General features: G+C 51.1%; 2 protein-coding genes across 2 annotated transcripts in view; both read right to left on the bottom strand.

The window, feature by feature from the left end:
• Notch3 (notch receptor 3) overlaps positions 1–3,680 on the bottom strand; it is a 36,054-nt gene extending 32,374 nt beyond the window's left edge. Inside the window, exons 1-2 of the mRNA XM_026389838.2 lie at positions 3,498–3,680; positions 751–829 (exon numbers count right to left, since the gene is read on the bottom strand). Of these exons, the coding sequence (XP_026245623.2) occupies positions 751–829; positions 3,498–3,615 (197 nt within the window). The 5' untranslated portion in view covers positions 3,616–3,680. The remainder of the gene's footprint in view (positions 1–750; positions 830–3,497) is intronic.
• Positions 3,681–17,047: 13,367 nt separating this feature from the next.
• On the bottom strand, positions 17,048–20,832 carry Ephx3 (epoxide hydrolase 3). Its single transcript, XM_026390091.2, has 7 exons — positions 20,590–20,832; positions 20,338–20,423; positions 19,802–19,959; positions 19,531–19,659; positions 17,599–17,702; positions 17,372–17,508; positions 17,048–17,273 (listed from the first exon to the last, which is right to left on the bottom strand). The coding sequence occupies exons 1-7, from the start codon at positions 20,830–20,832 to the stop codon at positions 17,048–17,050; spliced, it is 1,083 nt and encodes a 360-aa protein (XP_026245876.1).
• Positions 20,833–21,433: the final 601 nt, after the last annotated feature.

Genomic DNA, 21,433 nt, shown 5'->3' with positions numbered 1-21,433 from the left:
AGGGAGAGCTATTATTGCCCCATTTTTCAGATGCAAAAACTGAGGCTGAGAAAGCTCCGAGTGTTTGCTCAAGGTGTCCCAGAGCCCAGAATTCAAACCCAGCTCTGACTTTCTGCTCGGCTCTTTCTCAGCCACAACTCTGCTCCTCCAACCCCCTGCCTTTCCTTGTTATTAGGGAAGAACTAAATACTTGGGCTTCTTCACAGTCACAAGCCAGGGAGAAGCATTCCTATTCACAAATGCAGTAAGGTTCAGAGAGGGGAAGTGCCTAGACAAAGGTCATACAGCACAACTGCATTATAGGCCTCCTGTGCCCCCCACTACTAAAGTTTTGAGATATGGTAGCTAATGAATGATGTCCTCACTACTACTAAATCCCTATAGTTTGGAGCCTGAAAGTTTGTTAATTAAGAGCTGCCTTCATTAAGAGCCTTTAGATGTGACCTCAAGAGGCCTAGACTTCCATGAAGTCGGGGTTACTAGGCCCATTTTCCAGATCAGGACACTGAGATTTAAAGGGTTTAATTCCCAACCAGTGAGCAACATGATGTGGGATTTGAATCCAGCCCAGGCAGACTCCAGAGCCCCTGCTTTTAACCCTGCTCAGTTTCCAATGGGTCAACACAAAGAGGTTGCCCAAGCCACACACATGTAGGAAGTGGTACAAGCACCCGCGGGGAACACAGAGGCAGAGGAAGAAGACTCCCTTCCCACGCAAGGCCCACTGATGGCGCTGTGCCAGGCACTCACAGGCAGGCAGCCTCCCGGGAGGGCAGCTGGGTGCAACGACCTCCATTTGCGCACGGGCTTCCGTCCAGGCAAGGGGGGGCTGCGGGGGGCAAAGGAAGGTGGGGGGTCAGCTGGGTGCCCAAGAACCCCAATCCGAGTGACAGACCCCCTCCCTTCCTCTGCCAGGCAACAGCTGCACTGGGCTGGGGGTGTCTCTGTGGGTGCAGGGAGGCCCCCTACCTACGGTTCCCACGGCCCCCGCCCTGGCCCCAGCTGTTAAGGCTGCAGCTGTCCCTGCCAGCTCTAGCCCTGGGAACCACAAGGCAGGGGCGGGAAGAAGGAGGGACTGGCTTGTGCCAGATGTGGGGGCTCAGGAAGCTGCCAGAACTAAGATGTGCAGAAAGGGGAGTGCAGAGTCAGGAAGTGAGTGTGCTGAAGGTTAGAGAGCATGTGACTTCACGTCCAGGTCTAAGGATAATGGAGGTGCAGGGACTCTTGGGTCTCAGGGTCTCCCTTCACCTGATGATGAGCACCTATTCCAGCTAGGAGGTCTCTGTGTTAGCTCTTGGAAGAGGAGCCAAGGCATGTACTCAGGAGTGAGTAAAGGTTACAAGGAGAGCCAACTACAGGTGTCACAGGAATAGGGTGTGTGTTGTAGGGAGGGGCAGCTGGCAAATGACAAGTGCTGCCCTGTCCGGAGTCCCCATCCCTGAGGGCTGTGTCCCTCTTGGGTGTGGCAAAGTCTAACTGTCCTTTCAGATGGGTCAGGGGTGTGGCTGAGACAGAGCTAGTGGAGAATTGAATGTGTACAAGCAGGTGTGAGCCACTGTATATGTGTGTGTGTGTGTGTGTGTGTGTGTCAAAGACAGATGGAAAGAGCGAGGGATTTGGAGAAAAACAGAAACAGGGAGACATAAACGAAGAAATTAGAAGTAGGAATACACAGAGAGGAGAAAGAGGACAAAGACAGAGATAGGGAGAGACAGTAACAGAATAAGAATGAGAATGGAGCCAGGTTAGGTGGTGAGGCACACGCCTGTGATCCCAGCAGCTTAGGAAGCCGAGGCAGGAGGATCCGTGAGTTCAAAGCCAGCCTCAGCAATGGCGAGGCGCTAACTCAGTGAGGCCCTGTCTCTAAATAAAATACAAAATAGGGCTGGGGATGTGGCTCAGTGGTCAAGTGCCCTGAGTTCAATCTCCAGCACCCATCCCCCAAAAAAGAATGGCCAACATGACAAATTCAGGGCACTGTCACCCAGACGGTGGGTACTTGTAAACTACACTGGTGGCTGTGTGTCATGAGCCATTTCCTCCCCAAACCCTTACACTGCTGTGCTGTGCGCCATGTGAGCCACACATGTGCCTGCCTGAATTGGGATACAACTGTACATGGGTGTGTCTATGTAGTGGTTGGATGTGCTTCTCTGCACGTGTGAGTAGGGTGTAGGCATGTTCTTGAGTCTGTATCTGTGGGTATGCGAGTGTGTGCAGACAGGGTGTGTGTGCCAGGCTTGGGCTAGGAATGGCATGTGTGATCATATTTGTGTGTCCAGGCATGTCGACGTGTGAACTGTGCATCTGGGTGTATCTTGTGTGCACCAAGTGTTCACGTCTACATGTACTGGGTCTGTGTGCATGCACGTTTGCATCTCCATAAGTGTGTGACCCAGAGCTGTGTGTGCCTGCAAAGTGTGTGACAGACCATGACTGTGCCGGTCCTGTGGGGCGGCTTCTCCTGCCCAGTTGGGCCCTGGGATGGTCCAGTGAGGCCATACCCTCCAGAAACCCCCACCCGGCCACTGCGCTGACCCCCACAGTGGCGTCTTGAGACCCCTTGCCGGGCCATCCGCCGGGCCCCTCCCCCGCCGACCAGGACTCCTGGGGAGGGGGTGGGGGACGCCCCAGCAGCCCCCGTTCAGGCCCCGTAGCCTGTCCCGCTTTGTCTGGCAAAGAAAGCGCGAGGCCGGCCGGGGGGAGGGGGTGTCTAGACGGCGCAGCCATTGTCCCGAGCGGGGGAGGGGAGAGAGGAGAGGAGGAGGGGCGGGGGGCCCTGGCCGGCTGGGGAGGGGCTCGGGCCGCCGAAGGGGGAGCTGAAGCGCGAGAGGAGCACGTGGGCCCTCTCCCCTTCCCCTCCCCGCACAGAGGCGGGGTCCGGGGTCTGCAAGATCACGGCTCCCAGAACTGGGAGTGGGGCCGCAGGCGAGGGAGGGGGCGCGGGCGCTGCTGTGGCTCCAGCTCCCACTCCGGCTCCGGGTTTTGCTGCGCTCCGGCCTGGGAAGTTTTCTCCGAGTTCAGAGCTCCGAGAACTTCGCGCCCCCTCCCCGCCCCCCGCCAAGCCCGGCCCGGCCCGCCCGGGGTGTTGAGGGCTGGGACTTTTGTGAGAGGGGTCCTCGGCCTCGGGGTACTTCGGCCCCAATGGTAACCTATCAGGACTGCAAGCAGGGATGATATGAGGCGAACACCGGATTCTTGGTACCCCCCCCATCTCGAGTCCCTGATCCCCTCACTTCCAGCTCTGTCTCAGATCCATGGGTCCCTTCATCTCCAGCCTCAATTGCTCAAGGGTCTCTATTCCTCTGGCGCCCTGCCCCTCATTCTGAGTGCCCGTACCCCGCCATCCCCCAGGACTGGCACGTAATCCAGCTCCTGCACCGCTACCTTGGCTTAGCTCTCTGACTCCCAGGATCCCCCAGCCCCAGACTTGGGAAGTTCTCGCACTCCCCCTCCCCCGCGTTCCTGTCCCGCCCGCCAGGTCCGGAGCCCCTCACCTGCAGCCCCCGGCCCTGCTAGCAGCAGCAGCAGGGGCAGCGCGCGCACAGGAGATGGTGGCGATGGCAGGGACATCAGACGACGGCGGCGGCGGCGGCCCCGGGCCCCCGGCCCCATGGCGGCCGGCCGCGACCCTCCCTCCTCCCTCCCTCACTGGGCTCCGGGCGCGTCCCGGGCCAGCCTCCGCGCCGCCAACTTCGCCGAAGTGAGGCAGCCGGCCGCCCCGCCCCCAACCTTCGGCGGCTCGCCCCGCCCCGGGGCTGTCCCTGCGCGCCCCCGCCCCCCGTCCGGCCTCCCGGGGTCCCTGTCCAACCTCCCGCCGCAGAGCCTGGGACCTAGGGACCCTAGGAAACTTAAGCCGGCCACGCGGAGAGATGCGCGGCGAACCTGCAGTGACAGTCACACGCAGTTCGTGAACACCCCTACCCGTATCTTCCAATGCAAAACCAGAGCCGAGGACACACCCAGAGCTGAGGACACCCACAGATTCTCCAGAAACCCCCCAAACTGAGGTCCTGAGAAGTTCATGAACACGCAGCCACCATAGCACAAATGCAGACCTATGCAAAACTTCAAAGGAACATGAAAGAACGAGGCACTCACAAACCTGAAACTCAGGCCCTGCCAAGCCGAGAGCCTGGGGCAACATTTGTAGTATCGGACCCTGGAGACTTGCACTCGGAGTCTCAAGCACTTGCGTGTGCACCCTTTAAAATTACCATCAGCCCATCCAGAAAGCACCGCCTTCCTCTTACTACCATGTGTGGATTTCCAGAGTCAACCCAGGCCCCTCTTTCTCATCTCTTACAGGCCCTGCCCACCTCCCAGCCTTGCCACTCAGCCTGTTTTGCTCAGGGTAACCAACTGCCTTTCTCAAAATCAGTCTTCCTCCAAAGGCTTCCTGCAGCCTCCTCTGTCTCTGTGATAAGAATGGGACCCTAAGAGAGTGCAAGCCCAGTCCTGAGGGAGTCCCAAGTAAGGGCAGAGGGGAACCAGACACAGTGGGAACCAACAGACTGCACTCCTAGTCTTGATCATGCCTGAGACTTGTCTTGCCATGTTTTTTTTTTTTTTTTTCTTCTTATCCGGGATTCAACTCAAGCACTCCACCACTGAGCCACATCCCCAGCCCTATTTTGTATATTATTTAGAGACAGGGCCTCCCTGAGTTGCTTAGCTGAAGCTGGCTTTAAATTCACGAACCTCCTGCCCCAGACTCTTGAGCCACTGGGATTACAGGCCTGCACCACTGTGCCAGGCACAATGTTATCTTAAGTGAATACCAATTATTTCTGAAACTTGGTCTCCCAATCCTAATTGTAATTGCAGTGTATTTACCAGATATTTGATGAGGTACTGCATTTGTGAAAAAAAAATCATGTTATTAAAATGTATAATTCAAAAGCACTATTGATGTTGAATACCAGATTCCACTGCATAGTAAAACTTTTAGGGGCAGAAGTACCATTGAGCTATACCCCCAGCCCTTTTTTTTTTTTTTAATATTTATTTTTCAGTTCACAGCGGACACAACATCTTTGTATGTGGTGCTGAGGATCGAACCTGGGCGGCACGCATGCCAGGCGAGTGCGCTGCCACTTCCCGAGCCACTTCCCCAGCCCCCCTTTTTGTTTTTTATGTTGAGATAGGATCTCTGTAAATTGCTTCGGGTCTTACTAAATTGCTGAAGTTGGCCTTGAACTTGCAATCCACCTGTCTCAGCCTCCCAAATTGCTGGGATTACAGGTGTGGGCCACTGCACCCTACTAGGATCATTTTTTTTATTTAATTGTGGGTCATTTTCTGATTCTTGTTGTTGGGAGTTCTTAAATCTTAGCATGCCTCACCAATATTTAATGCAAAAATCTATAAGCTTTCTTTCAAATTGGAACAATTGTCTGTTTTGGAAAAGATGAAATACAAAATAACAATCAAGGGCAAAGCTTTGAAATACCCAGAAGGGAAAACTCTCCCAGTTGCTTATCTGCTTATTGTTTTAGGAGCCACCATATTTTCTTCAGGTATCAAGATAACTAAATGTGGGCCATTTTGTTAAACTTATGGGACTGCAGATCTGGGTTTTTGGCTAAAGGTTTTGGCTGTTGTAAAAATGTTATTTTGAATATATTTTTGAATTCTTAGAGAAAAGAAATAAAGACAGACAGATACAGGCATCCCCAGCACTAAGATATCAGAGATGGTCCAGAAGGAGCCACAGAATCTGGAAAGGGCACATGGAGGGGTTGGCGAGAGCTGTCTATGGCTATGGGAGGGTTACTTACTTGTTCAACCGTATATTAACTAGTGTGGATAAGGCTCTAGCTCTATGTCCTGTTCTGTTCTAGGACCTAAAGCTGCACCTTGCTCTCCTGGGAAGGGTTTCCCAGAGGAGAATCTAGAGGTTTAACCCTAAAAGAGGAGCTGGAGGGAAGACATCCCAGCAGAGGGACTGGGCTGCACCCAGAGGAGGAAGAGTGGGCAGGCCAGGGCTCAGGAGGAGGGGAGAGAGAGCAGACAGACCCTCTGGATTCTGGCTTGGTAATGAGACTGCTAAACAGAGGAATGGGTTGATTGGGGGCAGAAGTGGGGTTGAGGCACTGATTTTAAAGAGCCTAGGGGTTACCCCAAAGCAACCGAATGTTGGAATGCTGGGGTGAGCGTAGGAGGGTTATCTGAGTAGGATATAGTCACATGGGTACCCCAGAAAACTTTGGACATTCTTTTCAACTTCTTTTGAAATCATGTATTTATTTATTATTAAATAATTTTAAACAGAAAATTGTAGAACAGTACAACTTCCATGAGCCTTTGTCCAGATTTATGAACCAATCATGCTTTACCACACTGGTCTTATACACACACACACACACACACACACACACACACACAGTGTTCTTTGGTTGAACTGTTACAAAGCAAGCTGCAGGCCTGATATTCCTTTGCCCCAGAGGATTTCACTGTGTTTCCTGATGACAAGGGCATTCTCCTTTGTAAACTACTCCAGTTTTTCGCCTGCAGTCCAGATTCAAAGTTTTGCTGGTTGCCTCAACAGTATCCTTTACCCATGTTTCTTTGCTGATTCAGGATCTGTTCCCAGGTCATGTAGTGGGTCTCATCATCATGTGTCGTGGTCTCCTTCACTCTGATTAAGTTCCTCTGCCTTGCTTTGTCTTTCCTAACTTTGACATTTTTTTTTTTTTGAAAGTGAGATGAGTTGTTTCGAAGGATGTCCCTCAGCTGAATGACATCCTGGTTCCTCCTAAAAATTCAGGTTATGCATCTTTGGCAGGAACCACAGAAGTATACCTGACATTGGTTCCCAACACTGGTGATGTTCACCTTGATCACTTGGGCAAATTTGGCCAAGTTTTCCTACTGTGAAGGTGCCATTTTTCCCCCATCTCATACTTTTGTTTTTTGGTTTTTTAAAAATATTTATTTTGGGGGGCTGGGGATGTGGCTCAAGTGGTAGCGTGCTCACCTGGCATGCGTGAGGCACTGGGTTCGATTCTCAGCACCACATAAAAATAAGATATTGTGTCCACCTAAAACAAAAATAAATAAATAAATATTTTTAAAAAATATTTATTTTTTAGTTGTAGCTGGTTGCCGGGTTTCTGTTCGCAACTAAAAGGCTCAGGGGTCACTCCAGGTAAACTGGGCTAACTGGGCTGCACAAAATAACCACACAAGAGACCCAAATACCTTTTTCTTTGGGGTCGCTGTGCCGGCTCCTTTGACCTTAAAGATTGGCAGAAAGAGAGAGCAAGGGAGCACGTGCTGACTCCTTTTATTGAGGAGAAGCCATTCAAATGAGGCAAGGGGTCAGGTTTCAGGGGGCTGAGTCTAGCTTCATGATGTCTGCTGTCAGCAGGTTGACTGACATCTAGGAAGGCCACACCCAAGGGCAGAGTAAGAGAAGGGGATACACAAAAGGCATTTCCAGGGAACATTGTACCCTAAACAGGGCAAGGGGTTATATTACAAAAAAACTGGTGAGCATAGCTCCACCAAAGACACAGTCACTTGAACCCTAGAAGAGCAGGGCAGTCTAGCAGCATGGGTACCTGAGGCTACATCGCCCAGCAGGGGAGTTAACTCAGTCACGGGTGAGGTTGGTCTCCCACAGGTGGTGGACACAATATCTTTATTTCATTTTTGTATGTGGTGCTGAGGACCGAACCTAGTGCCCCATGCATGCTAGGCGAGCACTCTGCCACTGAGCCACAACCCCAGCCCCTCCCATACCATACTTCTGTTTTTTTGATGGCACTAAGGGTTGAACCCAGGGCCTTGCACATGCTAGGCAAATGCACTACTATGCACTATGGCTGGGCTACATCTCCAGCCCTTTTTATTTTGAGACAGGGTCTCATCAAGTTGCCCAAGCTGGCCTCAAACTTTGGATCCTCCTACCTCATCTTCCAGAGTAAGTGGAGTAGAGCAGCACAGCTCCATCCTCCTTTATAACAAACAATTATCCTGTCTGGAGATATGTAGACTGTGTGGTTATCCTGATGCCCATTAAACTTTTGCCCACTGTTTTTGGCACTAGAGACGATTTTCTTTGTTTTGCTTCACTTGGAGTACTGTGTATAGAATCCAAAGGAGCTGGGGCTGTAGCTCAGTGGTAGAGTGCTTGCCTAGCATGGGTAAGGCCCTGGGTTCAATCCTCAGCACCATATAAAAAATAAATAAATGAAATAAAGTTATAAAAATATATTTATTTTAAAAAAAAATCCAAAGACTGGCACATGCTAGGCAAACACAGAATCTCTGATCTACACTCAGCCCAGGTGAACTTTACCACTGAGCTCCCATTCTTTTTATATTTTTATTTTGAGACAGGTCTGGCTAGGTTGCCCAGGCTGGCTTCAAACGTACAATCCTTCTGTCTCAGCCTCTTGAATCACTGGGATTACGGAAGTGCACCACCTGCCAGCATCAGCATTAACCGTTTTAAAGGTTATAATTGAGTGACATTTAGTGCATTCACAGTGTCCGGCAACCATCACCTCTGTCTTCCATCACCCCAAAAGTAACCCCATTCCCACTGGCAGTCGTCACTCACCATTTTCCTTTCTACTAATTTGCTTTCTGTGTTTACAGATTTGCTTGTTCTGGACATTTCATATAAATGAGATGTCACATTCTATGTCTGGCTTCTCTTACTAAGCATCATGTTTTTTGAGGTCTATCCATGTTGTAGCATCGATCAGTGCTTTGTTCCTTTGTGTGTATATGTGGTGCTGGGGATAGAACCTAGAACCCAGGGCTTCTCTCACTTGTGAGGCAAGAGTTTTACCACTGAAGCACCCCCCCCCACCCCCAGAGGATTTTCTTTTGTGAGGTGGGAGTTCACTATGTTTCCCTGGTTGGTCTCAAACTACTGGACTCAAGTGATTTTCCTGTCTCAGCTTCTCAAGTTCTAGGTACTACAGGTGCCCACTACTGTACCTGGCTTCCTTTGGATGATTTTTAAAGAGTAGAGGAGGAAAGGGGAAGGAGGCAGAGAAGGGACATTAAGAAAAGAGAGAAGCAGCCTGAGGAGGTAAAGGTGAAGCTGAATGACTAACCAGAGACTGGCTTCCGAACTGACCCCCCAGCACCAGTCCTGCCTAGACTGGCAGGTAGCACAGCCCCACAGTTAGGAGCTGAGGATGCCCTGTCACTCCCATTTTACAGGTGAACCCTCATCTGGGAGGGGTGATCCCTGCCCATCTCCTGGGCCCAGCTGCATAATGTATAGAAGAGTGGTGATTTGATTTGCCAGAGGCTTAGTAGAATAGCTGAGGTGGGTGTTTGTTTGTGGCTTTTGTTTTTTTACAATTCTGGGGATGGAACCCAGGGCCTAGCACATGCTAGGCAAGTGCTCTACAGCTGAACTGTACCCCAGCCCAAGAGTTAAGGTTTGAACTTGGGCTTGAGTGAACTCCAGGCCACAAGGACTGCAGAGGTAGAATGGGGAAGCAGTGGGGGGAGGGTAGAGTTTGGGCAGAGAAAAAGACAAAAAAGAGTTGCGCAAGAAGGGGCACACTGACTCACAGCGAGGGTGCTGAGTCAACTGGCCCATGGGGCAGGCCCAGCTCAAGTCCCTCCCTGTACCCTTCATCCCAGGAAGAAATTCAAGTCCCCCTAGCCTGGCTTTCAGGCTCCGCTGGCTGGGCCTGCCCCTCTTTAGCCCCTCATAACCACTCCATCCTCCCATCTTCACTTGGCATGCCTCTACTTCCTTGGCCTTTACCCAGCTTCTTCCCCCTGCCTGGGACCAAAGGGCCCTTTGACTTCCACCCCAAGCAGGAACTGACAACAAATGTGTTCTCTTTTAAAATGCACTTTTCAGCTGGACAAGGTGGCACATGCCTATAATCCCGGTTTCTCAGGAGGTTGAGACAGGATGATCACAAGTTCAAGTTCAAGGTCAGTCTTTACAAGAGCCTGTCTCAGGGAAAAAAAAAAAAAAAAAAAAAAAGACATGCCTATAATCCCAGCAACTCAACTCTGGAGGATCAGGCAGGAGGATCACATGTCCAAAGCAGCCTCAGCAATTTAGGCCCTAAGCAACTTAGTGAGACCCTGTATCAAGATAAAAACAAAACAAAACAAAAGGTAAAAATGTAGCCTAGTGGTAAAGTGCCTCTGGGTTAGATCCCCAAGACCAAAAAAAAAAAAAAAAAGTTTTTTCTACTTGTAGGGAATGTTGTGCTATTTTTCATACTTACCACCCCTTTTTCCATTCCTGTACCTGGTGACCTCCTATTTCTTCTTCAAGGGTCCCACTCCAGGAACCCCTTCCTACCCCCATCAGAGCCTCTCTGCTCCCTGAGCTCTCAGCACATACCCTCTCTTGACTTAGTCTTGCCTACAAGGTGCTCTAGGTGTCTGTATCCTGCTCTGTTGCCCACCTGGGAAACTGTGGTCTCCAGGGGGGCCAGATGGAGGATGAGGGTCACAGCATCCTCTGACTACAGGTAATAGGGTAGACTCTGGTAACTAAGGAAGTTACCAGAAGAGTTGCTGCAGAGGGTTCAAACCCCTCTCTTCAGTACCTTTCTGGGGGTCATGGGATCCAGAGAAGGTTCTGTGGCTGGAGGGGGCAAAACTAAAACCCCCAGGGAAGACCAGCTTCTCTCCTGATCCTTCTGAGAAGGAACTGTCTCTTGGAATGCATGCTCAAGGAGGCACTGAGCTCCCTGTCACAAGAAGCAACCAAGGAACTTGAATACACATTTTACTAGACAAGAAGACCAGAGTCTGTGACCCTGCTCATGCAGCAGGGAGATGCAACAATCATGGTGAAAACATAGGCCTAATGATACTTGGGGAGTGGGCACTAAAGGAAAAAGGCACATCTGCAAAGCACCCACTCAGCAGAAGGTGGGGTCCCACTTGGCTCCAGGTTCCCGCTGCTGCCTTCCAGTCACATAGTATAGGACTGGCCCAAGGTGTTCAGATCTGTAGGGGACAGGACAGTCAGAGCAACTGTTCCCAGGCCCAGGCGTTGCAAGCCTGTGCTGCTCAGTTCCTGATGAGGGGATGGGCTTGAGCCCCCGTCCTGTCCCTGCGTCGGCTGGCTGCTTTGGCTGGGGACTACATTTCTTCTCAGTGAGCTCAGTCCTTGGGGATGCACAACCTGGGGCCAGGCCAAGACACAGACGCCGGCATGCTGACCGAGAACCTGAGAACGTGCCCTGGGCCTCCCCTCCTGGGACTGTAAACACTCGCTGCACCCCCTACACCCCCCACGCTGTGCGGAAGCTGTGGTTAGATCCTCACGCCCAGGCAGTGGGCCATGGGAGCCCAACAGGATCCAGCAGGGGTGAGGCTCGGAGGCTGAACCCCAGAGGCTGTGGAACCCAGCCAGGTCCACTGGAAATGCCTTCCTGGGACCCTCTGATGCTCCCCTCTGCCCAGAGCAGCACAGCCTTTCTACACCGGGTCAGCTCCACCATCCTGCCTCTCAGCCTCCCCCACCTTGTACAGGCTGTTCTTACAACCACACACACTGCTCCTGTTCCCAAAGGCCATTTTTACCTGTCCATTCACTCTCACTCTCCAGTTCTTCTCACTTTTATTTAGTCATTGGACATTTTCTTTATTATTATTATTATTATTATCAAGACTAGGATTGAACTTGGAGCTTTGCACATGCTAGGAAACACTCTACCACTGCCCTACATCCCCAGCCCCTTATAATTTTTACTGTGAGACAGAGTCTCATTAAGTTTCAGGGTCTAACCTCAAACTTGCCATCTTCCTACCTCTACCTCCCGAGTAGCTGGAATCACAGGCATGGTCAACATTTATTGAGTTATTACTTAGTGTTAGGCCCTATGTTAGATCGAGGTGACCCAAGACAGAGCCTGTTCTCCTAACAGGAGGTGGACAAGAAACGAGAAGGCAAAGAAATAGGAATTATCAAGATGAAATGGTTAAGTGTGACTGGAGGGAGGGAGGGAGTGGTTTTGGTGTGGGGAGTCAGGACAGGCCTCACTAAGAATGGAATATTATAGCCAAGAGGAGAGGAGCTGGCAAGACAAAGAGCCAGGGAAGGGTGTTCCAGGCAGAGGAAACAGCAGGTGCAAAATCCTACAGGAGGAAGAAGACAGTGCAGGAGAGGAGTAGTGAGGACGACAGAGCGAGAAGAAGGTGAAGAGCGAGCAAGAGGTGAGAGGTCAGGGAAATTGGTGAGTTGAGTCCTGAGGGGCCAAAAGGTCTGGGAATCTACCCCAAGTGGAAACCTCTGGAGGATTTTAGCAGGGGAAGCTGATCTGATTGGTTTATAATCACTCGGAAAGCTTTGCCTTCCTGTCTCCCAGGGAGCCAACCCCTCTGTGTGATCCTGTCTGGCTTCCCCATCAAATTGTGAGCTCTATGGGCATCTGTCTTGTTCCATGCTAGATGTCTAACACAGAGCTTGATGCCCAGGGGAAAATAATTGCCTTTCTTTTCTTTTCTTTCTTTCTTTCTTTTCTTTTTTTTTTTTTTGGCAGTGCTGGGATCAAATCCAGGGTCTCAAACATGTTAGGCAAATACTCTATCACTGAGGCGCACCCCTAACCCTAATTACTGTCAGTGGAATTCATGAATTAGGAGTTGGGACCCCATCCCTAGACCTCTCTGTCTGGACACAGATATATCCAGCTCTCATTAGAGTAGCGGCTAAGTCAGAGGAAGAGATGGGGGCTTTCCCAGGGAGGGGATGTGAGAGTTAATGGGGAAGAAAAAGAAGTGGAAAGAAGCGAATTCAACTCACTTGAGCACCTGCTAGCTCTGCGGCTTTGGATGGAAGAGTAAAGGTCATTCCCACCTCTTCTGGGGGTGGAGGCCAGTCTCCTCAGGCCCTGGGCTTCAGACCATAACTGACCTTCCATGCCCATGGCCTTCCCTGAACCCCATTTCCTCGTGCTCAGTTCTGAACCATGACGTCCTGACGTCTCTTAACCTCCATGATAAAATAAGCCCACAGTCAATGTTCATCGAATATCTGCTCAGCCCCAACTCCTCTCCCCTCTCCCTGCTCCTCTGCAGCACCCCAACTCCATTCTTTCCTTCTCCACCCCACTCTATGCTTTTTTTTTTTTTTTTTTTTTTTTTAGTACAGGGGATTGAACTCAGGGGCGCTCAACCACTGAGCCACATCCTCAGCCCTATTTTGTATTTCATTTAGAGACCAAGTTTGCTTAGCACCTCACTTTTGCTGAGGCTGGCTTTGAACCTGAGATCCTCCTCCCTCAGCCTCCCCAGCCACTGGGATTACAGGCCTGCGCCACCACTCCCAGCTTCACTCTATGCTCTCTGAAGATGTTCTTGTCCTCTAGCTCTGGATGTGTTTGGACAGTAAGAGGCACTGACAGAAGATGAAGTTGGGAGGAGAAAAATAAAGTGAGAAAGGGACATTGGTCCTCTTGGATCCCTCCTTGCAGGGTCATTTCAGCTGGCTGTATTCCTTGACCAAAGATCCTGTCCACATGACCTTCTCTCTAGGCTGTTTTTCTTCCAGTTGCCTGGGCAGGAGCACCCAGCCATGATAATGGATCTCCATAGGTGTTTGCCCCAGGGTGCTGCATGAATCCCTGTTGGTTTCCCCAACTTCTGCCCACCCCACTGATTTACTACAAGGATGGCCCCTGTAGTAAACTTGCCTCAAATACCCATTTGAATGTGTCAGTTCCCTGAACTCTTACCCCAATCTTCCCCTCCCCCTCCCTGCTGAACCTCACTCACCCTTAGCTTTTTTCCCTCCTGATTTGGGGGGAAATTTAGCTCTCCTAGATCATCAGGGGTCAGTTTGCGTGGTTCAGTCCTCACAGTTGATTTCTTTTCTTTTTTTTTTTTTTAATTTTTTTTAGATGTTGATGGACCTTTATTTTATTTATTTATTTATATGTGGTGCTGAGGATCGAACCCAGTGCCTCACACATGCTAGACATGTGCTCTACCACTGAGCCCCAGCCCCAGCTCCTCACAGTTGATTTCTCCGCAGCTTTTGAAGCACTGAACTATGTTGCTGCTCCTTGCCACTCCCCTCTCCTCCACTGCTGGGGTGCCACACATGCTCAGTTTGCTTCCTACTTCTGTGGCCTCTCTCTCATGCCTTTCCCTTAGATGTTGGGGACCCCAGGGCTCAGTCTCAATCTCCACTGTTTGGGGGAGACTTTAGTCACTCTCCCAGCTTCAATGTCTCTCTCCCCTATCAAACACTGATGTTATATCTGTCCCAAGGGTCCAGATCCCTTGAACATGACCCAAACTTGCCTTTGTGCCTTCCCTGCATTTGCTTTCCCCCACCTCACCCCCCAGTTCCTAGACTGGAGTATCATTCTCTACTGCTTGAAATATACCAATCCTCCTTCCAGGATCCCCACCCCGTCTTTCCCCTCTGGTCCAGCCTCCTCCCCAGTCCCCAAGTCATATTCCAGATAGGCAGGTTTGTTCAAGATCTTCTCTTGCTGGCACTGGAAGTCCTTTGCAATCCTACGTCTTTCTATTCCAAACTTTCCTTCCAGTCTCACGGAAATGATAAACTACCCGTGTGTGGGAGCCTTCCGTAGGTCGGAGAACTTTTTCTTTTTTGCAAGGTTCAGCTCCAGGATCGCCTCCTCCAGGCCGACTTCTCTCCCTCCCTCCCGGTCAGTGCCCACCAGTTCCACATTCCAAAGGTGCCTGAACACACCCGGCTGCCAGTGTTCGGTTGTGGCACCAACAGATGAGTGAGTGAGTGAATGAATGAATGAATGAATGAATGGACGGCGAGTGAATGACAGCAAATGGTCTAGAGGCACGATTTAGAAGTGAGAGAGAGAGAGTCCAAGTCCCGGAGGAGCCCCAGCTGAGCTCTCGGGGTCTCCGCTCCCGCCCAAAGTGCTGCGCACGTCCAGCCCCCGGCCGGAGAAAGGACGCACCTTGATTGGCGCGGGCTTGGGGAGGCGGGCATCCACTGAGCCTCGAGATTGTAATGGCTCACTGGCCAGAACTTTGCCCAATCAACGCGATCGCTTCCTTTAGAAGACCTCGCCTCCCTCCCCGCCCGCAACCTAGAAGGCGGAAGACAGCGCCTTTTAGTTACCCTGGCAACCGTCAGCGGACCCGGGTCGCCCCGGCAACTCTCTCAGACCTCCCGTCAACTTTCGCCTGGGCCCCTCCAATCACCCAGACAACCGCTACCCGTTCCGGTCAACCATCAACCCTTCTCTCATCACCCTGGCAACCATCGCCAGACCCACCACCCCTTGGACGCCGTCTTCATCCTGCCCGCAGGCCTCCTCACCCCAACCCTAGGCTCTAAGATTCCTGGGCCCCAAGTCTCAGGGACTCCTCCTTCTGGCCCCCAAGGAGGTGGACATTGCCCCCTGCAGGGGAGGCCTGCTCTGTTGAGTTGAGCGGCTGCACTGTGCTGACAGTCAACTGCCTGTCTCTCTACTCGCATTCTTGCAGGGAACTATGGGACTGTCCAGCCGCCACAGGGAGCTCTTCAAAATGCAAGCCATGTCCCTACCCTGCTGAAAACCCGCTCTGACTTCCCTTGAGAATCGAATTCAAACTCCCCACAGCCCCTGGCGGTCTGGTTAGCAGCTACTGGCCTCCACATTGTTACTCCAATAGGCAGAGCTCTGTCCCTGCCTATTGATGGTTTCCTACTCCTGGGAAAAGGGCAACCCCTCCCCACCCCCACTGGGGTCCAGCCTCTGGTTTCTCAGAGAAGTCTTACCTGAGCTCTGTCATTCACTCGAACAGCCCTCTCTCCTCCCTGTGAATTCCAGGACATGGGCTATGTCTTACAATCCCAAATTTTCCTATCCCAAACTTCACTCTTAGTCTCACAGAAATGTCAAACCACTTGTGCAAGGGAGGCTTCTGTGAGCTGGATCAAATTTTGCAAGGTTTAGCTTTAAGAGGGGCTTATGGTGCACACTGTATACCTAGGACTTAGAACAATGCCTGGAATCTAAGTTGAGTGAAAGTGTCTCTCTGTGGGGAAAAGGGAGGGCAGAAGGGATGGCTTGGCAAGTTGGGCTTTGGTTAGGCAGACTCATCCCAAAACTAGAATGAATTTCTTAGGTCTCCTGAGTCCTTGTGCGGCAGGTGATGACACTATCCCCAAGACCCTAAATTCTAAAGTCAAGGAGATACAAGTTGATGCTGGAGGTCCACCCTCCACTTCTAACCCCCTCATTTGAGGCCGGAGCCAGAAGCCTCCAGAGTCAGCAGAAACTTCAGTTATTCTGGAGCAGAAGATTCTAGGAGCCGAAAGGGAAAGCCCTCAGATCCCAGATGACCATACAGAGAGTTGGTCTCTTCCTATGCTGAGTCTAGAATCTCATGTTTGTTAACGGAGCCCAGAGATCTGAGACGGGCTAGCACAGGCTGGGGTGAGAGAACTTGACTTGAACTTGGTTATAATGGGGAAAGGGATCCTTGGGAGCTGCCCTGAGTCCAGCTGGAGGGGAATCTGCATACTCACCTGCCTTCCTATGAGTGTAAGGTGGTCAGGAGATAGATAGGCAAGGAGGTCTCCCACTCTTAAACTAGGAACATTCTCACTGACACTAATAGAACTTTCTGCACTAATGTGACAATTGAGCACTTGAAATATAGCTACTGTGACTGAGGCACTGCATTTTAAATTGTATTTCATTTTAATTAATTCACATTTATATTGAAGTAGCCACCTGTGGCTAGCACTACCATATTGGATAGAATATTGGAGAAGACTTGAGATCCAGACTGGGAGCCAGAGACAGAAATATCAGTTTATAGTTTACACAGCACCTTTGGTAAGGAGGGTCAGAAACTAAATTCTAGAACCTAACTCCATGAAGGAGAGTTCCCACGGTCCAAATGCTTGCAACACATGCATGCACACACCCATGCCTGGACTGGTGTGCCTCAGGGAATCCACACATTTGTGTGCCATCCAGAAGACTTACACCCAGGGCTGATCCAGGAGTTCACCATGTATGTATACAGACTCCCAGGCACACACAGATGATGTGTTCCTGAGTTTCTGTGTGCTTGTGTACCTGGGCAGGCAGGCGAGCAAGGGTCACTAGTCCAGCAGGTCTTGCAAAAAGGCCCACATGTATTGGTGCATCTCCTGGGGGTGGCTCTGGGGGATCCAGTGCCCCGCATCTGGCAGGATGTGGGCCTCCAGTCGGCCTGGCACAAAGCGTCTACTAATGGCTCCCACCAGCCCCACCTCCATGTAGGGGTCCTTCTCCCCCCACAGCAGCAGTGTGGGTGTGGCCAGCTCCTGGGGCTCCAGAGGGAAGTTCCTATGGTCAAGACAGACAGACAGACAGGCAGAAGGATGGCTACTCCTACTCCCTGTCCCTGGAACTCTTCTGCGCTTTTACCCTGGGTCCAGTCTTACCTGAAGAGGTTTCGGTAGTAGTTGATGGGCCCTGTGAGACCACCAGGCTGAGAGAAGTTATAAAGGAATGCCTCAAGTTCACTGGGGGTCAAGTGTGGGATGCCTGTCTTGTAGTGGGTGAGGGTAGTCTTCAGGATCTGGGCACAGAACAGGGCTCTGACTTCAGTGTCCAGCCTTCCTAGTCCCAACCTGCTACCCCACACCCCTAGGCCTTCACCCCACTGCACCTGGAAGTCAGACATGGACACCAATTTCTCTGGCAGCCAAGGAAGCTGGAACAGGAACATGTAGTTCGATCGGAAGAACTGGCCAATGTGGCGTATTGAGTAGTCTGGGAAGGGAATGAGGGGAAGACAACGCAAGAGCTTGGGCCTGGAATGACTCTGCACTCTTGTATCCCAAGACCCCTGTCAGGCACACAGTCCTCAAGAATACCGCCACTGCCTGCCTTGCTATGAAGACACTTGTCCCATACCTGGCCCAGGTACCAGCTTTCTTCCTTGCCAGGTAGTCACTGTATTCACAGCGCCTCCCTCTACCTCTTAGAAGCTCCCACAGCCACCAGTATGCTTCTGCTGCCTAGGCCTGGAAGCATTCACTGGCATTTATGTGCCAGGTCTGGTTCTAGACTTTGGAGACCCAAAAGTGAATAGGACAGAAAAACTTCCTGCCCTCAAGGAGCTTTCAATCTCGAGTTGGAAACAGATAGGAAACAACAATGGTGGTGGGGGCTGAGCAGTTTTGACTACAATGGTGGGAATTAAAATCAAGTGAAGGCTGGAGGGATAGTTCAGTGGTAGAACACTTGCTTGTCTAGCATGCATGAAGCCCTAGTTTCAACCCCCAGTAAGACAAAAAATAAATAAATAATAAATAAAATCAGGTGATATGGATGGGGGTAGAGTATAAAATAGTAGATAGAGCCCAAGCTTAACATTCTTGAAGCCCTGTGTACAATCCCCAGGAACAAACTCACCCCCCAAAATGCCCCAAATCAGGTGATGTGATAAGACATTGGGTGGACAGAAATGCCCTGGGTAGGTTACTGTATACAGGCTCCCTGTTAGAGGCAATTATTACAGGTTGAACATTGCTCATCTGAAAATCTGAAATGTTCCAAAATTCAAAAGTTTTGAATGCTAACATGATACCACAAATGCAAAATTTCACACTGGACCTCTGATGGTTCATGTCTATAAACTTTTTTAAAAATATTTTTATAGTAGATGAATATAATACATTTATTTTATTCTTATGTGGGCTGAGGATCAAACCCAGTGCCTCACACATACTAGGCAAGTGCTCTACCAACTGAGCTATAATCCCAGCCCTCTACAAACTTTTTTTACATACAAAATTGTTAAAAACTATTCTACAGGGGGCTGGGGTTGTGGCTCAGTGGTAGAGCGCTCACCTTGCATGTGCAAGGCCCTGGGTTTGATCCTCAGCACCACATAAAAATAAATAAATAAATACAACTACAACTTAAAAAAAAAAACCCACTATTCTACAAATTACCTTATGTCTGAGTGCAAGGTATATATGAAAAAACGAACTATTACTTTTTTTTCTCTTTTTTTCCCCCCAGTACTGGGGACTGAACCCAGAGGGTCTTAACCATGGAGCCACCTTCCCAGCCCTTTTTGTATTTTATTTAGAGATGGTCTTGCTGAGCTGCTTAGGGCCTCATTAAGTTGCTGAGGCTGGCTTTGCACTTGTGATTCTCCTGCCTTAGCCTCCCAAGCCACTAGGATTACAGGTGTGTACCTCCACATCTGGCTGAATTATGAATTACTTCATGTTTAGACTTCAGTCCCATTTTACTATGTACAAATTGTAAAATCTAAAAATTTTGAAATCTGAAATACTTCTGGTCCTAGGCAACAACTTTTTTTTTTCAGTGCTGGGGATTAAATTTAGGCCTCAACCATGCTAGATAAGCATTTTAGCACTAAGCTATAATCCTTCAACTTGTATTTGAAAGTGCTTAAAAAATGTGGGTTACTCTTAAGTGTGCTATCATTGATTTTCAATTGAGAAGTGACACAGGGAAGGGATCCAAGTTCACTGCTATACTCCTAACCCTTGGCATGAATGGAGAAGTGCAAATACAAATGTATACCCGTGTACGCTGGCACACCCCAGCATTCATGACACACCTTGGTACACTGACATGGGGGCAGCGCTGACCACAACCATCCGCTCTACCAGGGATGGGAAGTAGATGGAGAAATTCCAGGCAAGGAGAGCGCCCCAGTCATGGCTCACAAGGATGCACTTGGAGTAACCTGGAGGACAGAGGAGTTGGTGTAAGATGTCAGGTAGGAGTGAGGCAGGGTGGGCAACATGAGTCCCAGCAAGGAGTAAGAATGAGGAGATGGGCATGTACAGGATGGGGGAAGCCTTGTCTGAATGGGGTTGAGTCCTCACCCAGGCCCAGGATAACATCCTGGATGTCAGCCATCAGCAGGTCGATGGTGTAACAGTCCACATCTCTTGGTGCATCAGAAGGGCCGTAGCCACGCAGGTCCACAGCCACGACATGGAAGTGGCTCTTGAACTCCCTGAGCTGGTGGCGCCAGGAGAACCTGCTCAGCAGGAGGGAGTGTGTGGGGAAGTTGAGTCAGGGCCCCCAGGAGGCACTTCCATCCTACACACAACAGAAACTGGTAACCCCACCTTCCCTGCTCTGGACTTCCCAGAAGAAAGGATGGGGGAAACCCAGGCAGATGCAGAGGCCAGCTGTACTCCAAATACAGGTCAGCTTCAATCTCAATGCTTCTTATCCCATCCCCTCAGGGTCTACAGATCCCAGGCATCCTGGTGGTCTCCCTGCCCTCTTGGCACTGTCTGGGCCCTATAATCTGCTCTGTAACCCTAGGACTGCTCAGCCCTCATCCCCACTTCTTGGGTGCCCTAATGTTGGGAGCTCCACAGCTCCCCAGTCCCATGTGCCCCAGACGTACCAGTTCTCCGGGAAGCCATGAAGAAACAGCATGAGAGGCCCCTTGCCGTGGCCAGCGGAGACATAGTGCAGTCGCAGACCAGAGCTCTGCGGGAGGGCAAGATGAAAGCCCTTTGAATCTTTCCTTCCTAGACTTGAACCCCCAGGACTCTGTACTGAACCGGATTTGGACTCAATTATTTCCTCTTTGCTCATCGTATCCCAAATCCTTGAGATCCCACAGCCCCAAGGGCGCCCGCCCGCAAGCACTTACCCTGAGGCTCAGGAAGTCATGCTTGCCCAGTGTGGGGTCCTTCAGGCAAGCCGGAGCCTCTCGCCTGGGGCGCCCACAACAGCCACGTCTGGGCCGGCACAGCACGTGCGTGAGCGCGATGCAGCCATAGATTGCCCCGGCCACCAAAGCTGCCGAGTACACTAAACTCCACATGAAGGCACGCAGCAGCTTCAGCGAGAGGCGCGACGGCGCCAGCAGAGCAGTCACCACCAGCTCCGGCATGTCGCCGCGCCCCGGGATCACGACAGTGCTGCGGTCGGGAGCGTGGGCCAGGGGCTCTGGCAGCAGTGGCGAGGCGGGATCCGGCCCGGGGAGCCCACCGCCTTTGGTCTGAGGACCCTCCGTGCCGTCGGCGCTTTGAGACTCGCTGAGGGAATAGATGGTCAGCTCAGACGGAAACCGCCACCGCACAAAACTCACCTAAAGTGTCAGGTAAACACCTGGGTGTGACACAGACAAGGAACAAGTCTAGGAAGGGTGCTGGGACAGAGACCTGGATGACCTGGCTTAGGTGGCTGGGGAGGGGCCTTGGGGGAAAAGAGGAGGCGTGGGCGGGACCTAGGAAGGTCTGGGTGGAGCTTAAGACAGGGACTAGACCTGAGAGGACACCTGCAGCAGGTGGGTGGGTCTAAAGGCAAGAGGGAAATTCGGAACCCAGACAAACGCAGACCTAGTGCGAAATGGGCGGGGCCTCGGGTGAAGGGGCGTGACATATATAGGTGGGTGGAGCATAAAGGAGGTGGGGCCTAGCATTGGGCGGAGAAGGCTGGAGGCTTGGCCAATGAACTGAAGTTGGCCTGTAGCTCGGCCAATGAGATAGAGA

The sequence above is a fragment of the Urocitellus parryii genome, chromosome 3 (genome assembly GCF_045843805.1).
Source record: "Urocitellus parryii isolate mUroPar1 chromosome 3, mUroPar1.hap1, whole genome shotgun sequence".
NCBI lineage: Eukaryota > Metazoa > Chordata > Mammalia > Rodentia > Sciuridae > Urocitellus > Urocitellus parryii.
Note: the sequence above shows the minus strand (reverse complement) of the source record. Positions and strands in the feature narration are given on the sequence as shown.